This window comes from Leucopleurus acutus, assembly GCF_964270905.1.
Source record: "Leucopleurus acutus genome assembly, chromosome: 12".
In the NCBI taxonomy this organism is placed as follows: domain Eukaryota; kingdom Metazoa; phylum Chordata; class Mammalia; order Artiodactyla; family Delphinidae; genus Leucopleurus; species Leucopleurus acutus.
Genome location: NC_139154.1, coordinates 45,901,690 through 45,921,387, shown reverse-complemented (window position 1 = coordinate 45,921,387; position 19,698 = coordinate 45,901,690). Strand labels below are relative to the sequence as shown.

The window sequence follows — 19,698 nt, the reverse complement described above, 5'->3', positions numbered from 1 at the left end:
GCACAAACCCGTGTCCCCTGCATTGGCACGCGGACTCTCAACCACTGCGCCACCAGGGGAGCCCTAGCACAGCTTTTTGTATGTATTTCTGCTTAGGCTGCTTCACAGGTTAACATTGTAAATGCTGGTAGTCATCTTCTAGAGTAAGAGTTGCTTGAGGATGGGAATAATACTTTATTCATCCTTTCATTTCCAGTATTTAGCTTGTTGCCCACTTCCAGTGAGTCGTACACAGTAATTGTTCAAGTAGATGTTAACTGGGTGAGTGAGTGAAAAGCCTTAGGGCCATGCTATGTATGGTTATGATAGAGCTTTCCTCTTTGTGTCACTTCAGTATTAAGTACTGTCATTAAATGGATATTTGTGATTCTTGTTTACATTTTGGAATTGTATTTAAGTATTCTTGTGCATACATTATAAAATCTTTTTCTTTCATTTATGTTTTAGGAGGGCCAAACATGTGGGCTATTACCTCTGAAGAACGGACTAAGCATGACAAGCAGTTTGATAACCTCAAACCCTCAGGAGGTTACATAACAGGTTTGTGTTTATATTTTATTTGTAAATTATGCTCCTTTTCATGTAGTATCTTATAATTAGTTTTAATTTGACTGCCATCAATTTGTATTATTTAATGATAAAATTCATATCAATCAGAATTCTAGAATTTTTTTAAAATGTGACTTTCTTATTTTACCCGGAACCATCTTAATTTGTTGTCTTTGGATTTGGCATAATAGAAGATCTTTTCCTGATCCTAAACTTTAATTGTCCAGTTTCACATTTTAACCTTATATCTGGAAAGTTTTCCATTTATTTCTCAAGGTAGTTGAGACTTTTTTCCCTAAGCAAATTTATTAATGTGTTCTTAATATGTTGTGCCAGTTACTAGTATAATGATCAGTATTACTAAAACCTAGTAGAAATATATATATCAGATCAGTTTTCTTGAAAATAATCTAGAATTTTTTTTTCTGGAATCTGTTTTCCTAACATTTAGCCCTCTGTCTTTGGGAGGCTTTATAAGCATTGATTGTTGATGCTATAGCCCTTGTTTTGCAAGAAGTCCCCCAGAACCAAAAGAGGATTAATTTAGGTGTGTCTTTCAAATTTTTTTCTATAAGTGAAACTTTCTTTTCTATGCTAAAGCACCTTAGGGCTTTATTTACAGTAGTAGTAAATATAATGGCTAATATTTACCAAATCTGTACTGTATTTCAGATACTATACTAAATGCACTATCTCCTTTAACCATCACAACAAGCCAGTGACGTTGCCCTGTCGTTGTCTGTATTTAAAGATGATAGAACTGAGACTTTGAGGTGTTCTGTAACTTGCCAAGAGATGGTTAGTGGTGATCTGGGCTTGGAAACCTTTCAGTCTGACTTTGGAGTCCATCCTCTTAAACATTATAGTTTAATGTTATTTGCACTTCAGTAATAAAAACTACCTTACCTGGTATCCAGGTTGGGATTTGATTACCCTACTTACAAGGTAATAATTTGGTCTGTTACTGTCTCATGGATGCTGGCAGAAGACCCAGAACTCCTGAGTCAGAGACCAAGGACACTCTTTCTAATGGCACAGCTGGTAGCATGAGCACCGGCATATTTCTGTCCATTTCCCTCGTCCCCTGAGTCACATAGGGGCCAGGCAGAGGGGCCAGAAGGATGCTGCACATGCGGTGGTTGTGTTATAGAAGAGGAACACTGGGCTTCAGGGAACCCACCATTTTTCAGCAAGCAGTAAGCAAGCTTATTCTTTGGCCCAGAGGGAAACATTACCTCATCCTTCAAGACAGCTCACTGCAAACCCAACTCTGAGACATGATCCAGGTAAAGAGCAGTTAGGATCTTACGTTCTTGGCATACACAGCAGGACATATCAGACATATCAGACACCCATGAGGAGTATCTTTCCCAAACCTTGTATTTTTTTTAATTAGAGCTCTTCTAGGGAATAGTGTTTTTAACTATAAATTTTATTAGATAGGTGTATTATCAAATAAGACCCTAATTATGAGGAAAAACTAAGATGAATAATGTAATCTTTCATCACTGATTAATGCATATATAACTTCAGTTGTGACATTTTTGTTTTAAAACCTCTAAGTCTTATTAAAGTAATATAAATAATTTTTCTTTAATAATTGTAATTAGGGACTTCCTTGGTGGCGCAGTGGTTAAGAATCCTGCCAATGCAGGGGACACGGGTTCCAGCCCTGGTCTGGGAAGATCCCCCATGCCACGGAGCAACTAAGCCCGGGCATCACAACTACTGAGCCTCCACTCTAGAGCCCATGCTCTAGAGCACACGAGCCACAGTTTCTGAGCCTGTGTGCCACAATTACTGAAGCCCGCACGCCTAGAGCCTGTGCTCCGCAGTAAGAGAAGCCACCGCAACAAGAAGCCCGCACACCACAAAGAAGAGTAGCCCCTGCTTGCTGCAACTACAGAAAGCCGACGTGCAGCAAAGAAGACCAATGTAGCTAATCAATCAACAATTTATAAAAAATAATAATTGTAATTAAAATAAATCAATAACATTGTTATTATTGGCCATTATTATTATTCAGAGGCATCAAAGTAATTCCATTTACTAATATGCTGTTTGATTTTTTTTTATTGTCTTCAGGTGATCAAGCACGTACCTTTTTCTTACAGTCAGGCCTGCCAGCTCCTGTTTTAGCTGAAATATGGTAAAATGTTTTCTTTTGTAGATGAGCTTAACTTTCTGGTAGTCTGACTTTGTTCTGTTTTTAATACTTAGTGTTAACATAAAGTTGTTTTTACTTGTAGTCTGTTGTTAATAAGAGTATTTCTGGGCTTCCCTGGTGGCGCAGTGGTTGAGTGTCCGCCTGCCGATGCAGGGGACGCGGGTTCGTGCCCCGGTCCGGGAAGATCCCACATGCCGCGGAGCGGCTGGGCCCGTGCGCCATGGCTGCTGAGCCTGCACGTCCAGAGCCTGTGCTCCGCAGCAGGAGAGGCCACAACAGTGAGAGGCCCACGTATCGCAAAAACTTAAAATAAGAGTATTTCTTCAGCTTTTTAGAAAATAAATTTTATTGAGTAAATGACTAAAAATCAATTGGGGTTTTGTTCTATAGGATAAATTTCTAATTTCCTTAGAATTTCTAAGGAAAGGAAATTTCTAAGTGTTTTTCTATTAAAAAAACACTTCTTTACAATTTGGAAAGAGTCTTGATCTTCATTCTGTTATTTTGTAGTTGTTTCATTTATTTCATCATCTATAAACCCCAAATTAGCCCTCCCTTCCCTTATTCCTACCTTAAAGAAATTGTTCTTTATAATATCTAAGGTTTTGGGTTTTTAATGTATTTACAATAAACATCAACCCCTACTCCATCCTTCTTTCCATTCAGAATATCCCCATGCCTGGCAGAGTGCCAGGCACATAGCAAGCATTCAGTAAATACTTGAACAAATGAATGAATTGTTTACAGTGGTTATACTCTTGTATAATTTCTTTCCATCTGCACTGGTGGAATTCATCCCAAAGGTATCTAGATACTATATAGACTGATAGTATTTTATTAGATACTATCTTTGGTCAGTGTATATTAATGTACAGGTTTTAGCGTTTTGTTATACACACACACATATTTAATTAAGTGATGATCTACATGTAAATGCTATGTCATTGTTTCCATTTTATCATCCTCCTCAAAAGTAATGTTGACCCTGAATAACAATCTGTCACCCTCCAAACTAAGTAGGAGGTGCATTAGTTTTATCTGCTGTCAGGTTCTGTGAGGAGGGCCCTGTTCCATCCTGAATAAAAGAGTGACTTTGAGCTCTTAAAATCAGGGGAGCTCAATACATCAAAACAAAACAAATCTACCGCCCTCATTGTCCTTTTAGGGCTTTGTCAGACCTGAACAAGGATGGGAAGATGGATCAGCAAGAGTTCTCCATAGCTATGAAACTCATCAAACTAAAGCTTCAAGGCCAACAGTTGCCCGTGGTTCTTCCCCCTATTATGAAACAACCTCCTATGTTCTCTCCATTAATTTCTGCTCGTTTTGGTATGTGTTTATTAATTTAATTAGATGCATTTGATAGTTAAACTTGATTCCTAGGCATAATATTTGAGAGTCAGAAAAGGATTTGTTGGCATAAAATGACAGTCCCCAGACTCCAAGTTAACTTTCATGTCTGAGACTAGAAATGTTAAGTTCGCTGTCATAGCTAGGGAGTCCATGTGTCCCAGTTTTCCAGGGACAGTTGTGATTATGCCTGTTGTCCTGGCATCTAGTCTGGTTAGTGTTCCCTTTCATAATTCCCAGTTGGATGATAAATTATATGATCCTGCTAGTTATAGCTGAGCCTAAATACTATTCTTAATTAGTTTCCTCTATACTCTGTATGCATAACAAAACTGTGAACAATTTAAACTCGAAATGGTTTCATTTGGGGGGTAATTTAAAGTTATACATAAGTAGAAATTTCTTTAATTTAAAGGTTAATTAGCCAGCTAAATTTAGGGCTAAAAGTTGGAGACTTCGTGCTATTTAATTTGCATATTCATCAGAGGTAACTAGTTTTCCATTAATTTTGATTAGCCATTTTCCTATTATTTGTGAGAAGCACTCATTGGAACAGAACATTCAATTAGATATCTCTATGTATCAGAAACATGTTCTTCCACTCTAGATGTTAGACCTTAAAATACTAAATTCTTTCACTATTGCAGTGAATTCTAGAGATAATATCAAATCCTTGTGTAACCATATTTATATAGTGTACTTCATATTCTGCAGTTAGTAAACAAATGAGTCATCACTTTGTTCCTTTTAAAGAATTGTCCTTGAATCCATATGTATTGTGTTACATATAAGAAAAGTGAAACGTGGCATGCTTTCTTCTTGCACATAGTGTGTGTGCATAAATGGTTCTCTTAAAGTATGCAGTATTTAGAACATCCTTTACAGGGGAGGGGAGAGTTTGGGGAGTGAGTGTGTGTGTGTGTGTGTGTGTGTGTGTGTGTGTGTGTGTGTTAACTCAACAGCACTGTATTTATTATCCCTACACAAAACCCCACATTTGATCAGGTAATGCATTCTCTCATTGAGGATACTAATATTTAGTTGGAAAAAGCTCTTTAGTTTTATTCATGATACTAGAAGAGAATTTTTAACTCCTTAGTAGGTATTCGCTTAGTTCACACAGGTCAGAATATTGATATTAAAAGCAGTAGCTTACCTCCTGCACTGCACTGGGTCCAAGCTGCTTTAGTGAACTTTTTAAAACTAGTTTGCCAACAGTGTTTCTGTAACATAGCAGTTGCTCACTGTACTGTGAACTTGTTTTCTGTCATGTGTTTTATAATTGGTTTAGCAGCACTGGGGAATGTGTTCTGTTTTGTCCTTAGGAATGGGAAGCATGCCCAATCTGTCCCTTCCTCAGTCATTGCCTCCGGTCGCACACATAGCAACTCCCTTGTCCTCTGCAACTTCAGGGACCACCCGTCCTCCCCTAATGATGCCTGCTCCCCTAGTGCCTTCTGTTAGCACTTCATCATTACCAAATGGAACCGCCAGTCTCATTCAGCCTTTATCCATTCCTTATTCTTCTTCAAGTAAGTGCTTTGTTTCTGATGACTCGGTATTTTATTATGAAGAAACTGTTATATTTGCATCCCAATAGATAGATTTCCTTCATACTTTGTGAAATTGTTTGGTATGAACCTTTTTCTTTTTTCGTTTTTTTTAGCATTGCCTCATACGTCGTCTTACAGTCTGATGATGGGAGGATTTGGTGGTGCTAGTATACAGAAAGCCCAGTCTCTGATTGATTTAGGATCCAGTAGGTATGAATACTTAAAACTTCCAACTTTTTAGGCTTTCAATAAGGAGTATTTAACAAAAGACTTTTTTTTTTTTAAAGCTCTGAGCTTATCCAGGTTTTACTTTATAGTGGCCAAATGTAAACACTTGGTAAATTTACTATTTGTAATTCACATAAAATAATTTTATTTAAGAATTATTAACTGTCTATGGTATTTTAATTTTGAAAAATATATCTTATGTAAACTAAAAATATTCCGTATTTTTAATCAATCAATTTTTTGCACAAAGCTACATTTTTCTTTCAAAAATATTTCTCAAAACATCTCATAATCATTGTACATTATTATTTCTCAAGCAAAAGCTACTGATTGAGTATCTTTAAAATTTCAGAAAGCACAAAAGCATCAATGTTCATTCATCACCACTCGTAGAAACCACAATAATACTCTTTAAAGCAATGACCCAGAAGAACAATGTCTGCATCCTTGTTTAAACACTCACTGATTGTGTGACCTTGTTTTTCTCAACATCACTGAGCCATAGTTTGTCCATCTAAAGGATGGAGACAGTAATACTTTTTAAGTTTGTCATGAGGATTAGAAATAATATTTGTGAAAACCCTAGCACAATGTGTGGGGCCTGGCACATAGTAGGTTCTTGATATATGGTAGTTTTGTACTTCATATGGTATTTGCTTTTCTAAGAATAAGGATAATTGATTAAATTTTTTCAGTATCAAGTATAAAAGTAATTACTGTTATATTATAGAAGGTATGATTCTTATTGTCTCTGACTTAACTAAACGTATTTTATTTAGTAACAAAAATTTTAAATAAATTTTGTTACAGCTCAACTTCCTCAACTGCTTCCCTCTCAGGGAACTCACCCAAGACTGGGACCTCAGAGTGGGCAGTTCCTCAGCCTTCAAGATTAAAATATCGGCAAAAATTTAATAGTCTTGACAAAAGCATGAGTGGATACCTCTCAGGTAAGTGGCATACGGTGCTTAAGAATGTGAGAGAGTTATGATTTTATATGGACTTCTATTAAAGAAATTTTATTTGAAGTTGTATTTTGTAGCTCATTTAAAATTTTAACATCCAAAAAATTTAGCAGGCATTTGATAAATACAAATAATGTTTAAGTTGTGTAAGAGTTCAAAGTTCTTATAATCAAGTTGAGCACACCCAGCTTTTTGGAAAGAAGACCTCTCCCTTGAGAAGGTCAAACCTCATCCTCCAATGCAGTGAATGGAGAACTTCATGTGATAAGAGAGTATGGCACTAAGCTTCAGCTCAGTTTCCCTGAGAGTCTCCTTCCTCATTGGTTCTTTCTCTGCTTGTCCTTCCGAACACCTCATGTGAGCATTGTTCCCCTTTAAAGCTCCAACCCAAATGTAGCCATAAAACCTGACCTGAGATCCCCATAGAACATTTGAGTCCATGCTAGAACAAACATCCAAACTTCACTAATTGAGGATAGTGAAGGGGGACATAAACAGAGGGTAGCAGGCAAGTAGAATTCCCATCTTCTAACTTTTGCCTCTCTCTTCACTTAACAACGAATTATAGTTTAGACAGAGTAAAATGAGTGTTTAAAAATAATAGAGCTTTAAAGTGCTAGGGAACATAGAATAGGAGATAATAATACTGAAGAAATAAGATAAAACATCTTTTAGGAAGGGAGCATTGAAGCCCTATCATGAAAGAAAAAAGTTAGGATTCAGATAGAGATTGAAGGTGAGGGCATTTGAGGGTGACAAGGAAGAAATCCTAAGAGCAAAAAGTACACGACATGTTTGGAGGATGAAAAGCAGTGTATGAAATAGGAGTATGGGGTCTCTAGTTGTGCACTGGGGCAAGGGAGCAATAAAACTTTCGGAATTGATTGGGAAAGCTAATACGCAATATGCAATATTTTCTTTAAAGATACATATCTATGTGGTAAAATCTTTAAAAAAAAACGAGAATTATACACAAAAAATTCAGTATAGTAGTTGCCTTTTCTGTGGGAGGCATGGAGATAAAATCAGGGAACACAGATAGCTTCAAAGAATTTAGTAATCTAGTTCTTAAGTTGTATAGTAGTTTAATGGGTGACTTTTATTAGTATACTTCATAACTTACAACTATACTATATATGTATCAAATATTATATAAGAACTATAAATTTCTGTAACTTTGTTAAATTATGTGGAACTATACTATATTTTTAAGTAATCTTTTTTTTTTTTTTTGGAATTTTAACATCTCTGAAATTGGGATGTGTATTATCATCAGTGGTATCTTAGCATTGTGTCATGTTTTTTTTTTTTTGGCAGTGATTTTTCCTTCTTAGTATTACTTAAAATAATGGGGTGTCTTATAATCAATGGCATCTTAGATTCTGTGAAATTATATTCAAACTATAGTATTTAAGATTAACATAAAGTGAAAAAAAAAGATTAACATAAAGTCAGACAATTCTCATATTTGAAAAAATGAACTTCTTTGGGCCCTGCATTTTGCATTGAAGAAGTTTCTTTTTTCAGATTAACAGAAGTGGACTAAAAAGACATGTACAGAAGTGTTCATGGCAGCTTCATTCACAACATCCAAAAAATAAGTAGCCTAAATGTCCATCGACAGGAGAATGGATACATAAATTGTGGTGTATTTCTTTAGCAGAATACCTTGCAGCAATAAAAATGAATGAACTGCTGATACATGCAACAACTTGGATCATTTCACAGATGTTGCATGAGTCAAAGAAGTCTGGCACAAAAGATCCATAATATTTAATCCATTTATATGAAGTTGAAGAACAGGAAGCTGAATTGATGGTGATAAAAATCAGAATAGTGTAGTTACTCTGTTGGACAAGGGACCATGTTAGAACCTTCTGGGGTTCTGGAAACATTCTGTATCTTGAGGTGGGTGTTAGTTGCATGTGTGCATACTCATGTAAAAATCCACTGATCAGTACACCTAAAATTAGTACCCTTTGTGTATGTACTGCAAACATAGAGTATAAACAAAAGTGGGTTTGTGTTGCAGTATGAAGGGTAGTGGGGAGCCAACTGTGAGGAAATGTTCCCTTAATGTTACTTTATTTGTATGTGACACATTGCATGAAGGGTGTGTATTGTGTTTTCAGAAAATGTTATTATTCTTAGACTTACAAGAGTAAAGCTATATATCGGTAGTTAAGGGAAGGATTGATTTTCTTTGAAAGAAGAAGTTGTCTCTGGTGTCTTGAAACTGAGCATGAGCCCCACGTGTATGAGGACAGGGCTAACCTAGACTTATGTGATATGCTTTGTTCAGTGAATGTAGCAGTTAGTGGTCTAATTTTTCCCTTTTGTTCTTGCTCCTCTCTTCCCCATAAACCCTCAGTCAGGATTTATTTAGATTGATTCATTGACTCAAATATTTCCTGAGTCACATATCTTCTGGGCACTCAGTATGACACTGGAATGCAGACAAGAAGACATGGCCCATGTCTTTAAAGAGCCCATAGTATAGGTCACATAATCTCAGTGGATAGTGGTTTAAAAGTGCTGTGATTAATACGGATGAGAAAGTGACTAATGCTGAGGATGTAAGAGAGCGTTTCACAGGAGAGGTGTCATTTGAGCTGGATCTTAGAGGATAAATAGACTGCCTGGTAGAGAGTCGGGGGACTAGCATTTTAGGCGCAGGAAATAGGATACCCAAAGTATTGGCAGACCAGTAGTGTGCATGCTCGAGTGAGCTTCCTTAGTGCAGCTTCCTCTGCTGCCTCTCTTTGGCCTATTACTCACATGGCCTGCACACATTTAAGCCTTCCGCCAGTGCACTTCTAACCATTGCATTCCTTCCCTTCCTCCTGTTGTTTGCTCTGTTGCCTAGTGCGAGGGGTCTGCTTTGTTATCTTTGTCCAAGAGCTGAAACTTTAGTTATAGAACCTTTCTTGGTTTGAAATAGCCTGCCATTTTTTTATTGGAAGAATCCTCTTTTTAACATAAAAACCTCTTCAAATCTTACTTTTTATATGAAATCTATTGAGAAGTATTAATTGAGTGAGGCTGTGAGCTATTTCCAGTGTGTTTCCTTTATGTGATTTCTGTTAAGTGGCCAGATAAAAAAAAGAATGGAAAAGATTTTAAAATTATATAATATAAACATTTGATTGCTTGTTATAATATGTGGTATATTTGAGGTTGTTCCATATAGAATATGTAGCTTTGGTTATCCAGATCTCTGTGTTCAAAGCTCAGTGAAGCAGTGGGTTTAACGGCATGGGTGCTGGCTTTGTGGTGCAGGTTGTTGCTGAGGAAGAGCTGGCAGTTGTATCTCTTCTGTGCAGAGTTGTTTCAAGAGTCCTTGACTCAGGCTAAACGCAGGGTAGGGCTGACTCTTCTGGCACTTGTGGCTTAGGCATCTGAGAGTGGGAGGTGTTGCACCTGCTTTATTGACTAGGTGACCTTCCCTAGAGAAGCCTCAGGCTTCATCATGGTCAGAAAGCCACAGACAAGCTCACCAGGAGTGAACGCTCCTCTGAAGCAGAGAGGGATTTTCTGTTCTGGAATATATTCATTGAAGATTAGGAGCCTGTTACAGAGACATATTTTTGTTTTCTCACACTGAGGGAGAGAAAAGAAGTTGAACAGTTTACCATACATAGTAAGCATTCAATGAGTGTTAGCTCTTGTTATTATCAGTTGCTATCACATAAGTAAGCCCCCATTGCACCTTAGATAGAGGATAATTTTGGATTACAATTTTCTTCATTACTTTAGCAAATATTTATTAAGCATCTATTTACTAGGTGTGGAGTATACGTTAGTGGATAAAACAGTCAAGGCTTTTGTCTTCATAGAACTTAGCATAATAAGGGAAATAGACAAACAGGTAAACAAGCAAATGTTACATTACAAATTGTGATATGAGATATAAAGGATAAAAGCAGGAAATGTATTGAATGGTAGGGTGGACAGAGAAGGCCTTTCTGAGAAGGCGACATTAGATATCGACTTCACAGGTGAGAAGGACCTAGGCATGCAATGATGTAGAACTGTAGGACTTGATGTTGGATATGGGTGTACAGGAGAGGGAGGGCTCGGGGGGACTTTCTGATTTCTGGCTTGAGCCACTGGATGGATTGTGATACCATTCATAGAGAAGGGAGGACTGAGGAAGAATGATTTGGGTGAAGATTAGGAAGAGGGGCCTGGATGGGGATTGAAAGAGTAGTTTTATATGTATTTGGTTTGATATGCTTATAAAATACATACATTGATTTTTCAGTTGGATATAGAAGTCTAAACTTAGAGGAGAGGTTTGGGCTGTGGATGTACATTTGGGAATCCTCAGCCTCTAGGTGCCGCTTAAAGTCATAGAAATGGATATGAATGCACAGAGAGAAAAGAGTGCCCAGGATAGCTCCGTGAAGAATGCCAGCATTTACAGGTCATTTAGAAGAGGAAGAGTAGAGACGAAGGAATGATCAGAGAGATAAGGGAATATCTGAAAATGCTTAAGGAAGCTGTGCTTTGAGAGCTTGGCCTCTAATACTCTGTGTCGCTGGCTTAGTCCTTCGTGTCAGTCACTTGTGTGTACTATTATCTTCTGAAAGGACACGGGAGCACTTGATTCTACTAACTGTAGACTTCAAACTCCTTGGTCCAGGGAGTGTGTTTGTTTTGATGACTACTGAATGCTCAGTGTCTGGTGCATGGTAAAAGCCGATGCTATCCCAGGGTGGCAGCAGTGTTATTTCAAGGGTACAGCTATTTAAGTTTGCATGACTTTAAGAGGCTAAAGAATTTTTTTATGCTTTTTCTCACACAATCAGGTTTTCAAGCTAGAAATGCCCTTCTTCAGTCAAACCTTTCTCAAACTCAGCTAGCTACTATTTGGTGAGTTTGCCCGTTGATTATGATTTTTAACTATACATTTTCTGTTACACTGTTTCTGTAAAAGTTTGTGACTCAGAAGCATTCCATAAAAGCAGCCATGTGAAAATTAATGCAAACCTGTAAGCAAATAAAATTGCTTTGTAAAATGTTATCCTCAAGAATTTGGCATTTAATTATTTTACAAGTAAAACTTGTTTGCTTTTATATAATGCCTTCTATGGAGAATTAGAGAATATCTCATTTTTAATGTGGAGCTAAATGTGATTTGATGGGTGAATTAACCATGTACCAAGACAAGCCACCTTTTCAGAAGGAATATTTCCCTTTCCATTTCAACGTTTCTTCCCTCTCTTTTGTGATATGAAAATTAAGGGTAAAAATTAGCTCACTTTTCTGTGTGTATTTACTTTTCACTAAAATGTGTTAACCCAGCTATTCTACTGTTATTATTCTTGTTTTAAAAATAAAAAATTGAACTCTTCTGAAAATATTTTACTCTAAATAGACTTTCTTAGTTGTGAATTTTCATATTTTCTTTAGGACTCTGGCTGACATTGATGGTGATGGGCAGCTAAAAGCCGAGGAGTTTATCCTTGCAATGCACCTCACTGATATGGCCAAAGCTGGACAGCCATTGCCACTGACTTTACCTCCGGAGCTTGTCCCTCCGTCTTTTAGGTGAGTGCCTCTGTAGATGAAGGGGTGTTGTTTCGATCATGTTTGGCAGACATGATTATTACTTTGGGATTTCCTGAGGCCTCTGCTCTAGTTTCATGGAAAATCGAACATTTACATTGCCATTTGATTTTGGTATTTAATGAGTTACACTGAGAAGAGAGTAGATATTAGAAGTAGGTGTGTATTTTCACCACATCATAGATAAGGAAACTGATGAGTAAAGAGATTAAGAATAAATTTACCCAAGAATAGCAATTGACTGAACCATGATTTGAATCCACATCTCTCTGGCTTGATAATCCATATACTGCTGTACAGTGTAACTATAGACCACACTATATTTTAAATACCTTTAATTACGTTCTAAATATTAAATTGCTCTAGTCAGTGGTAGTCTATATAGTCTGGTCTAAAAATTCTCAGATCTCATGATGCTAAATTTATTTGTTGTTTGCTTTTCTTAGAGGAGGAAAGCAAATTGATTCTATTAATGGAACTCTGCCTTCATATCAGAAAATACAAGAAGAGGAACCTCAGAAAAAATTACCAGGTAGCATCGAGTGTCCAAGTTGTATATTTATTGTGAATTCTCTTAAATTTTACCATGAAATATAAATGAATATTTAGAATTTTTAAATTCTTAATATTTTATATGCTGTACGAGACACTGTTTGATGAATGGGATAGATTTCAACATCAGTAAAATTAAGATAGTCAAAACTGAGAGGAAGAGACAGGTATCTATATTTGGCAAGAGTGTATGTATTAGGTGTCCTAGTTAAAGTGTTTCTCCCACTTTTGGAAAAATCATTATAGCAAGCTTTGTAACGAAATCTTGAGCTTTAAAAAACGTTTAAATACTGGTTGAAAAAGTACACGTGTAGGTATTTTAAAATATTAAAAAGTTAATGACATATACCAAATATAACAAATATATAGCCATACAACTTTGGTTATCCTTGAAGAAAATACTGAGAAAAAAATTGAAAAGCATTTTCATTGGCAGGAATGGTAAAATTATTTTTCTCTTGGATGGACTCAAACTTAGAGATTTGTTTTCCAAAAATGAATATTCTCATAAGAAAGTAAATATTTTACTATTTACATTTGAGTTAAAATTATCCTTCGGAGAAGTATCCACAGAGAAATAGCAGTCACGTGATCACGAGGCATGAGGACGTTGAAACTAGATTACAGGTTCATTAGGCTTGATGTTGAAGAATGCTTATAATATACCTTATCTAGTTACATTCGAGGACAAGCGGAAAGCCAACTATGAGCGGGGGAACATGGAACTGGAGAAGCGACGCCAGGCCATGATGGAGCAGCAGCAGAGGGAGGCAGAGCGCAAAGCTCAGAAGGAAAAGGAAGAGTGGGAACGGAAACAGAGAGAGTTACAAGAGCAAGAATGGAAGAAGCAACTGGAATTAGAAAAACGCTTGGAGAAGCAGAGGGAATTGGAGAGACAACGGGAGGAAGAAAGGAGAAAAGAGATAGAAAGACGAGAGGTTATTTTTTTAAGTTATTTTATTTCCCAGGAAAATCATTTCATTTAGTAAGTGGCTACATTTCATTTGATAAAAAAATGGTAATTTTTGTTGTGCTTTTTCTCAGCATCATTCGTTCATTCTTACCCTGTACGAATCTGAATCTTCCTTCTCCTGTGGAGAGATAGAGGGTCCTTGCTTGTGAGGGGTTTCAGGGCTGGCAGCTGGTAGAGAAAGCATGTCTGCAGGTGATACCTCAATCAGTGCAAGATTGGTTGCAAAGCTGAGTTGAGTGAGGAGCCAGAGGAAGAAGTCAGTGTGATCAGGTCCTTAAACGAAAGTAAGCTTAGGATCCAGGGTGAAAGGCCAAGTAATTGGAGAGGCAGAAAGAAGAGAGTGGGGAGTTGAAGGCCATGAGAGGGATCACGAGGGTGGGCTTGCACAGGTCTTTGGGAAAACTGGTGCTGTGTGGGGTCCCTGGGAGGCCTGGTTGTGTTTTCAAGGGCTGTGCGTGGGCCACAGTAAATTACAGTGGCACTGAAATAAGGTAAATAAAATATTTTTCTTCCCTGATGACAGAATAAAGGTACAGTTATTCCTACTAACATTTGCATTTATGAAGTCATCCTTTTTTTTTTTTTTTTTTTTTTTGCGGTACGCGGGCCTCTCACTGTTGTGGCCTCTCCCATTGCGGAGCACAGGCTTCGGACGCACAGGCTCAGTAGCCATGGCTCACAGGCCCAGGTGCTCCGCGGTATGTGGGATCTTCCCAGACCGGGGCACGAACCCGTGTCCCCTGCATCGGCAGGCGGACTCTCAACCACTGCGCCACCAGGGAAGCCCTGAAGTCATCCTTTTGTTTATTAAGGGAAAAGTAACTACAGCAAGAGGATGGCCCTATGAAGCAATCAGAAAATCTGGTGGATGAATTTGCTTTTGTGGAAGTCTTTAGATTAGGCCCATTGATAAAACTAGGTTTGCCCAGTTACCCTTAGAAACTCAAGCCCACTCAGTGCTAAATGCTGCCTGATCTTTACTTTGTCATTCCATCAGTTTTTGAATGAGGCAAAATTGTTAATTTAAAAATTAACTTTAATTCATTATTTTCAGGCAGCAAAACAAGAACTTGAAAGACAACGTCGTTTAGAATGGGAGAGAATTCGTAGACAGGAGCTTCTCAATCGAAGGAATAGAGAACAGGAAGAAATTGTCAGGTTAAACTCTAAAAAGAAAAGCCTTCATCTCGAGTTGGAAGCACTGGTATGGCTATAGGTTTAAGTGAAATTTATCTGAATGATGCGTAGAGTTACCTGTTGAAAAATATTATTGTTTTTTTAATCTACCTCATGAATGTGTTATGTTTTAATGTAATTAAATAGTCATATTTTCATATGTGCTTTTTAACAGTTTAGACAGTATAGTTTACTAAAAAAGGATAGTAACTCGAAATGCTGAGAATTATGTTGTGGTCTTAGTTCAGATGTGGATAAACAAGGTACTCTTGGGCATGGTCTCTGGAAGGTGGTCTGCAGAGGAATAACCAGAAGGGGGAGAGGAGAGCCTAGGCGCTAGGACAGCGTCTCCTCTCCCCACTTCTTCGTCCCACATTTCACAACAGAGAATCGCCACATTTATCTGCTGTACTTTTATTGGAGTTTTATCTAAAATTTGCTTGGAAAAAGGGATTCTACTGCTAAAAAGAAAAAATGACTGGAAACTGCTGACCTAAATGATCTCTTAGGATTCCTTTCAGTTCTAAAAGACTATGGTTGTTAACAAATATTGGCCATTATGCTTCTCAGTTTTTACACATCAGATGTCAGAGTATCTGTTAAAAGACTTTGCTTGAAATGCAAAGTGAGAAGATAGAAAGGGTCTGAGTAAGGCATACTATTCTACTACGACCCTGTAATCCCATAAGCCTGACCGGATTATACAGTAAGGTTTTGCAAAAAATGCATGTGTAGCTATGTAGTAGAGCCATATTTACATCTTGTTTAATTGTAGTCTAATGTTTTATTTGGTTGATGAATTGAATTACATTTTTTTAAAAAATCACAATATCTTTCATCAGAAAGGTACTATTTTATGCCTTCAAATGAATAGGAAAGCATACCACAGTTGTTAATCATGCCATAGTACTACATACAAAACAGTCCTAAAAACTTTAACTACTTTGTGTAGCTACTTGGGTATCTGTCTGAACCGTTATCTTGACTGTGTGTTTTTCCTTAAAAATACAATGGGAGGAAACCTTTTGATTGTTTTCCCCCCAAGAACTGGGGTAACACACCAAGCAGTAGCATAGATTAATGTGTAGAGTCTGGAAAGGTCCAGGGCCTATACTTATATTTGCTGAAGATAATAACGTGATATCCAGGGTGGACACAGCATATTCCCTTCAGCGTGTATTTCTCAAATATGAAACATACTTTTCAGTAAAAAACTTTCATTATTGGTGATTTTTAACCAGGAGCCTCATTTTTCCTCACCCCACTTTATTTGCTAAGGCTGCCATAACAAAATACCACAGACCAGGTGGCAATTTTTATCACAGTTCTGGAGGCTGGAAGTCCAAGATCAAGGTGTCAGCATGTTCGATTTCTTCTGAGGCTTCTCTCCTTGGCTGGCTGATGGCTGCCTTTTGCCGTGTCCTCATGTGGTCTTTTCTCTGCCTGTGCATCTCTGCTGTCTCTATTGTGTCTAAATGTTCTCTTCTTATAAGGACACCAGTCAGATTGGAGTAGGGCCCACCCATAAGACTTCATTTAATCTTAATTACCTCTTTAAACGTCCTATCTCCAAATGCAGTCATATTCTGAGGTTACTGAGGGTTAGGACTTCAACATATAAATTGTGGAGGACACAGTTCAGCTCATAACACCTCACCCTTCTTATTAGCTTCCATTGAGAATCCTGCTGTTTTTTGTTCTGTTTTTTTTTTTTTTTTTTTCTCAGAACAAGGGGAAAGGAATATTGATATAGGAGAAGAGTAGTGTGGCCCCAAAAGGCCCTCCTGTACACTGTTTAATTAGAAGAATTAGATGGCAGCACTGAGGATAGAAATAGAAGTTCAGAGAATGTAATGCTAATTGTCATATGCACACACTTATTCCTCCTTATTATTCTAAGAGATTGTTTATATTTTAATATTATGAATTAGTGCCTAAATGCTGAGTTCAGAAAATTCAGTGTGTTATGTTTGTGCTTTCTCATCTTAACATAATAGGCTCTTACACTCACAGTGGTACATTTCCTGCTAATAACTCTCTTGAGTTAACTTGGTTTCAGACATTTATCTTAGACTGAGTATAAATGATAAATGACATTTAAAATTTAAATAAAAATATTGTTCTCTTGATAAGAACATTTCCTATTAGCATTTTATGTTACCATATGTTTCTCTTCCTATAGAATGGCAAACATCAGCAGATCTCAAGCAGACTTCAAGACGTCCGACTCAGGAAGCAAACTCAAAAGACTGAGCTGGAAGTTCTGGATAAGCAGTGTGACCTGGAAATTATGGAAATCAGGCAGCTTCAACAGGAACTTCAGGTAAGTCCTTTGCTGCTGAATTGTCCTTAAACATGAGCAGTTATTAATAATTCTTCCTAATAAAGTGTTTTTCACTTTTGGGGTCATGAACCCCTTTGAGCCTCTGATAGACATCCTTCGTAAAGGCATGTAGATATACACAATCTTGTATAATATCAGGAATCTCATGGACTCCCTAAAACTGTGCTTAACATTTGGTTAAATTCTGCTTAATATTTATACAATATCTGGGCATTTACCACTTTGAGTTTTAAGTCTTTAATAAATAAATAAATACATCATTTAATTCCATTTTAGTTTATCCATAAGTTGTAAGCAATTTACATATTATTCTATGTATTATTCCTATACTAAGTTTCAAGAGTGATTAAATCATGTTTTAACATTTTCAGAAAATTCTTAGACAACATTACAGAGTTTCTTTTTCTTTTTATAAGGAATATCAAAATAAGCTTATCTATTTGGTGCCAGAGAAGCAATTATTAAATGAAAGAATTAAAAATATGCAGCTCAGTAACACACCTGGTAAGTCTCTAAGGTTTGTTTTGCCTCTTTTATTCTTTTCTGAATGTATCAGTTATATTCTGTTATGTTTTAAAATAGCATTATTCTGCTATAAATAACATTTTTTGTTTATAGTTAAAAATTTTTAAATAATGTGAAAAATATTACCTCATGTTGGAGCATTTTTAGCAATAAAAGGTAAATAGAAATAAAATAACAATTGTGTTTGACTTCCTGTCTTGATACCATTTTTATTTATATATTTCAAATACCAATCAAATAAAATGTTACATTACAGTTAAATAAGACCTCAGTTTGGCTTGAACACGAGGCTATATGTGCATTTTGGCAAAATCCTGCACTAATTGTAAAGAACTGTTCGTGAGGAGACTTTTCTATGGAGCCAAACCTGTTGGATTCTAGGGTGATAGTGTACAGCAGTGATAGGCCTAAGCAGACTGGTATGCTCTTCCCAGACCTTTTATATCATCTAACTTTGTGATTCATGTAAGGAATTTTACCACCTTGGCCCTCTGACACCTGTGGAATAAAATATTCCAGTGTAATTTATGAGAATATAACACTTCTCTTGATTCAAGTCTCAACCAGGAAACTGAAGGAAAAAAAAAATCTCTACATTGGATAGCATGCCAATAACAATGTAGCAGAAGAAAGATTTATTTAAAGAAAAGTAACTCTGCAAATGTGTTAGAACTAGCTAAAGTATCCTAAATGTCTCCCACTGAGTATCTGTCAGTTTTTTCATTCTAGGGCTCTTTATTACACTTTTGTTTTTTTAGGCAGGCCAATAAATAGGTTCATCCCTCTTCTTTGCCCAAATTCTGAACAAATTAAGAAATAAGGCAAAGGAGCAAGACATGAGAGACCGGAATATCACCTCATTATTAATAAAGCTGATGTTAGACAGCATGGCTTATCTGTGAGCAGTGCAGCTGCCCCTGTAAGACACTGGGTGCATGAACAAAAAAGAATGCAGATTCCTGTAGGCAGTTCAACCTCAAGAAAGCAAGGGATAGGAAAGGTATAGGGGCTGTGTACACCCGGGTCCTTATCTTGATCTCACCAAGTATTTAAGAGTTAGGAAGAAGCTGGGACTGTTGTTCTAGTAAAGGTCCCTTTACATCGAAGGAATACCAGGAATAGAAAATTTGATCTTGTGAACTACTCTTACTATGTCTCCCACCTTCCACTGATGTCTCGTCTCAGACAATCTTCCTTGCACAGGGTGCTTTTCTTGGCCGTTCGAAGTGTATCAGCTCCTACCTTACCCCTCACAGGCATTCCAGAAGCAGGATAAGGCAGCACTCCTGATCTGTGCAGGGTAGAAAGTATATTGTCATCTTCATTGTTAGTATTTGGATTGTGAAGAGAATGTATTATTAGGGGCCTGGTAGAGCTACTCTTTCTCTGTGGAATGTGATCCAGTTTAGCTTTTATAAATTTATTAATCTTTGCTGTAGTCCAGTTTAGAATAGGAAGCTTTTATTTGGAGGTTGCAAAGTACCCAGTATCCCTTAGATTCCTCTGTCCATAATAGTAACCATTTAAGATTTTCAGCCCTGTGCTGAGCACCATGCTAGGCAGTTTTCATGCATTATTTCCTTTCATCTTTACAACAACCCTGTAAAGTAGTCGTTGTTATTTCCATTGTGCAGCTTGGAAAAACTGAGGTTCACAGAGAATAAGTAATTACCCAAGATCACGTAATAGTAGGTCTCAAATTCTTGTGTGTCTGACTCCTAAAGCCCACCACGCTACCATGTTGC

The 19,698-nt window shown here is 37.1% G+C and overlaps 1 protein-coding gene across 3 annotated transcripts in view; it reads left to right on the top strand.

Moving 5' to 3' along the window:
- The window catches only part of ITSN2 (intersectin 2), a 159,671-nt gene that overhangs the window by 46,584 nt on the left and 93,389 nt on the right, over positions 1-19,698 (top strand). For all 3 annotated transcript variants that reach the window (XM_082852152.1, XM_082852150.1, XM_082852151.1), the window contains exons 3-15: positions 448-540; positions 2,635-2,698; positions 3,882-4,045; positions 5,392-5,598; positions 5,733-5,829; positions 6,658-6,797; positions 11,624-11,687; positions 12,228-12,365; positions 12,830-12,915; positions 13,611-13,873; positions 14,963-15,112; positions 17,267-17,407; positions 17,845-17,932. In XM_082852152.1, coding sequence (XP_082708278.1) covers positions 448-540; positions 2,635-2,698; positions 3,882-4,045; positions 5,392-5,598; positions 5,733-5,829; positions 6,658-6,797; positions 11,624-11,687; positions 12,228-12,365; positions 12,830-12,915; positions 13,611-13,873; positions 14,963-15,112; positions 17,267-17,407; positions 17,845-17,932 — 1,695 coding nt within the window. The remainder of the gene's footprint in view (positions 1-447; positions 541-2,634; positions 2,699-3,881; positions 4,046-5,391; positions 5,599-5,732; positions 5,830-6,657; positions 6,798-11,623; positions 11,688-12,227; positions 12,366-12,829; positions 12,916-13,610; positions 13,874-14,962; positions 15,113-17,266; positions 17,408-17,844; positions 17,933-19,698) is intronic.